Genomic DNA, 2598 nt, shown 5'->3' with positions numbered 1-2598 from the left:
AACACTGAGATCATGATCGCCAATAACACTTGATCATTGTGATATTATTTTATTTTTATTATTGCCTAGCATGTCGATATTATTAAACACATTCACCTCTTCCTCATCTTTGTCTTCTTCCTCTTTCCGCGCGATAAAACAACGAACTTATTTCCGACTTTTTATCAATCTGTTTTTTCATTCATCTAATTGTACATTTAAATAAATCATCATTTTAATGCAACATGCTAAACAGTGTTTCATTCTGAATCATCACAGCCAACAGTTCTATTTTTTCCCAAATTGACTATAACACTCATCTCTACTTTACCTAAAGCTCACATTTAGCTTATTTTTTCATCTTTGCCCGAACTTTGAACATCATCATCAGCAGTCACCATGCCCTACGCCACTCGTAAGATGGTGAAGTACATGAAGGAGAAAGGACTGAGCAGCTCTGGTGAAAGCTCAGATGAAGCCGTCTCCAGCGGCGAAAACGACAAGAAAATTCGTGAACTGCCCAGCTCGGTTGATCCAGTGGAAGATGAGCCTCAGGGGGATAAGGCCAGCCCCAAGTCGCCTGGCGGTGTTAAGCAAGTCAGCAAGACGAGCAGCAAGTCGAAGAAAAAGACGAAAAGCAAGACAAAGTCAAAGTCGGCAAAGCTGCGCAACAAATCGCTGGTCAAGTCGAGCACCGGCAAGGTGAAGGGAAAACCTCGCTCTGCCAAGTCGAGCAAGTCCACAAAGAAGGGCGCCGCCGCCCCTGCCGGCAAGGTAAAAATGATCCCCGCTACTGAAATGGCTCTGAAGCCGCTGCAGGTGAAGGGCNGACGCCACTGAGTCCTCGGAAGAGGGCAAGAAGGCTTTCAGCATGTACAGCATCGGCGAGAAGAAGCCACTGGAGAGTGGTGCCAAGCCGCNAAGCCGCTGCAGGTGAAGGGCGTCAACTACGGCGAGATGACCTTTGACGAGAAGAAGGTGCAGTTCATCGCCGCTTTGCTCAAGTCCAATGTGCGCAAGCTGAAGGAGATGGACGCCACTGAGTCGTCAGAGGAGGGCAAGAAGGCCTTCAGCATGTACAGCATCGGCGAGAAGAAGCCACTGGAGAGTGGTGCCAAGCCGCACTCGGCCAAGGCCCTTTACCTTTGCACGCACAAGTCATTTCCGCCTGACGTTCAGGTCATCGCCAAGCTCTACGACCCAAAGACGTACGACCCGAAGAGTTCGCTTTTTCTCAAGGTGCTTCGCCATCTGGGAAAGAAGCACCCTAATGTCATTCAGGTGGCAAAAGATATTAGGAGTTTTTATTGACTGTAATTTCTAATTTCTCTTTCTCCTCAGACCTGGGACGTGATTCACCACGACGGCTCGATCTACGTTTTTCAGGAGCTGGTAAGAAAAAAAGAGTAGTTTTTTTGTCAAAAGCTAAATTTTCCTTTGTATTTCAGGCTCCCTACGGCTCAATGGCGGAGCACCTGAAGAAGAAGGGCAGTCAGCTGTCGGAGGAGGAGTGCCAGTTGGTGGCCTGTCAGTTGCGCACTGGCATGGACTTTCTTGGAGACATGGGAGTTTCTCATCGAGCTATTTGCCCCCGTCACCTGCTGCTCCTGCACAAGGACCTGCGCGTCAAGTTGACCGGTTTCCGTAGTGCGGTAATCTACTACAATGAGAAAAAGGATGACATCGCCTTTCAGCCGTGTCTGTCAGTGAAGAAGAAGTGCAAAGAGGGCACTGAGGACTACAATGCTCCCGAGATGTACGGCAACTCAAAGAAGGAGCAGTTTGACCCAGTGCAAGCTGATATCTGGTACTGAAGCATATAGGAGTTATTGAAACAAATTGACCTTTTTTTATTCTAGGTCTGCGGGCGCCACACTGTTTAACCTGCTGACTGGCAAGTTTCCCTATGACTGCCTAAAGAACAGTCCCAAGGTGGAGAATGAGATTCAGAGCAATATTCGCTCGCTGAAGCTCTCTGACAATGGCAAGAGCGCCCTTGGCTACATGCTCACCACCGAGTCCACCAAACGTTTCTCCACTGAACGTCTCAAGGATCACCCCTGGTTCCACGAGAAGTAGCCAGATCTCCTTTCTTTCTCACCAAGTTNTTTTTTTATTCTAGGTCTGCGGGCGCCACACTGTTTAACCTGCTGACTGGCAAGTTTCCCTATGACTGCCTAAAGAACAGTCCCAAGGTGGAGAATGAGATTCAGAGCAATATTCGCTCGCTGAAGCTCTCTGACAATGGCAAGAGCGCCCTTGGCTACATGCTCACCACCGAGTCCACCAAACGTTTCTCCACTGAACGTCTCAAGGATCACCCCTGGTTCCACGAGAAGTAGCCAGATCTCCTTTCTTTCTCACCAAGTTTTCACTGCAACAGCACACTACACTTTTTGTTCACCAACTTTCTTCTCTTGTGTGTTCAGTGATGCATTCTCAAAATCGGCGCCACTTGTGCAACAAAAAGTGTGGAGTTTATTGAAAACCATTTTTTACATTGTAATATAAAACCGATTCATTTACACATCCTGCTGTACATTTACTGAATGTTTTACATTAGGTTAAAAATTACAAGTTATGTTTCACATTACACCTTGCTTTGCTAGCAAACAAAAA

The 2598-nt window shown here is 47.1% G+C and overlaps 1 protein-coding gene across 1 annotated transcript; it reads left to right on the top strand.

Annotated features, from left to right (window-relative positions):
- The first annotated feature begins 936 nt into the window (after positions 1–936).
- On the top strand, positions 937–2321 carry LOC108355144 (probable serine/threonine-protein kinase DDB_G0277165). Its single transcript, XM_017606320.1, has 5 exons — positions 937–1218; positions 1321–1371; positions 1428–1786; positions 1839–2054; positions 2102–2321. The coding sequence occupies exons 1-5, from the start codon at positions 937–939 to the stop codon at positions 2319–2321; spliced, it is 1128 nt and encodes a 375-aa protein (XP_017461809.1).
- Positions 2322–2598: the final 277 nt, after the last annotated feature.

The sequence above is a fragment of the Rhagoletis zephyria genome, unplaced genomic scaffold (assembly GCF_001687245.7).
Source record: "Rhagoletis zephyria isolate East Lansing unplaced genomic scaffold, Rhagoletis_zephyria_1.1 Rzeph_scaffold_42705, whole genome shotgun sequence".
NCBI classification, from domain to species: domain Eukaryota; kingdom Metazoa; phylum Arthropoda; class Insecta; order Diptera; family Tephritidae; genus Rhagoletis; species Rhagoletis zephyria.
This window is presented reverse-complemented; position numbering and strand designations above follow the sequence as displayed.

Coding starts and splice junctions, on each gene's coding strand:
- LOC108355144 (XM_017606320.1), top strand. CDS start 937: ATGACCTTTGACGAGAAGAAGGTGCAGTTCATCGCCGCTTTGCTCAAG. Junction 1,372..1,427: donor TCTACGTTTTTCAGGAGCTG/GTAAGAAAAAAA, acceptor TTTGTATTTCAG/GCTCCCTACGGCTCAATGGC. Junction 2,055..2,101: donor CACCCCTGGTTCCACGAGAA/GTAGCCAGATCT, acceptor TTTTTATTCTAG/GTCTGCGGGCGCCACACTGT.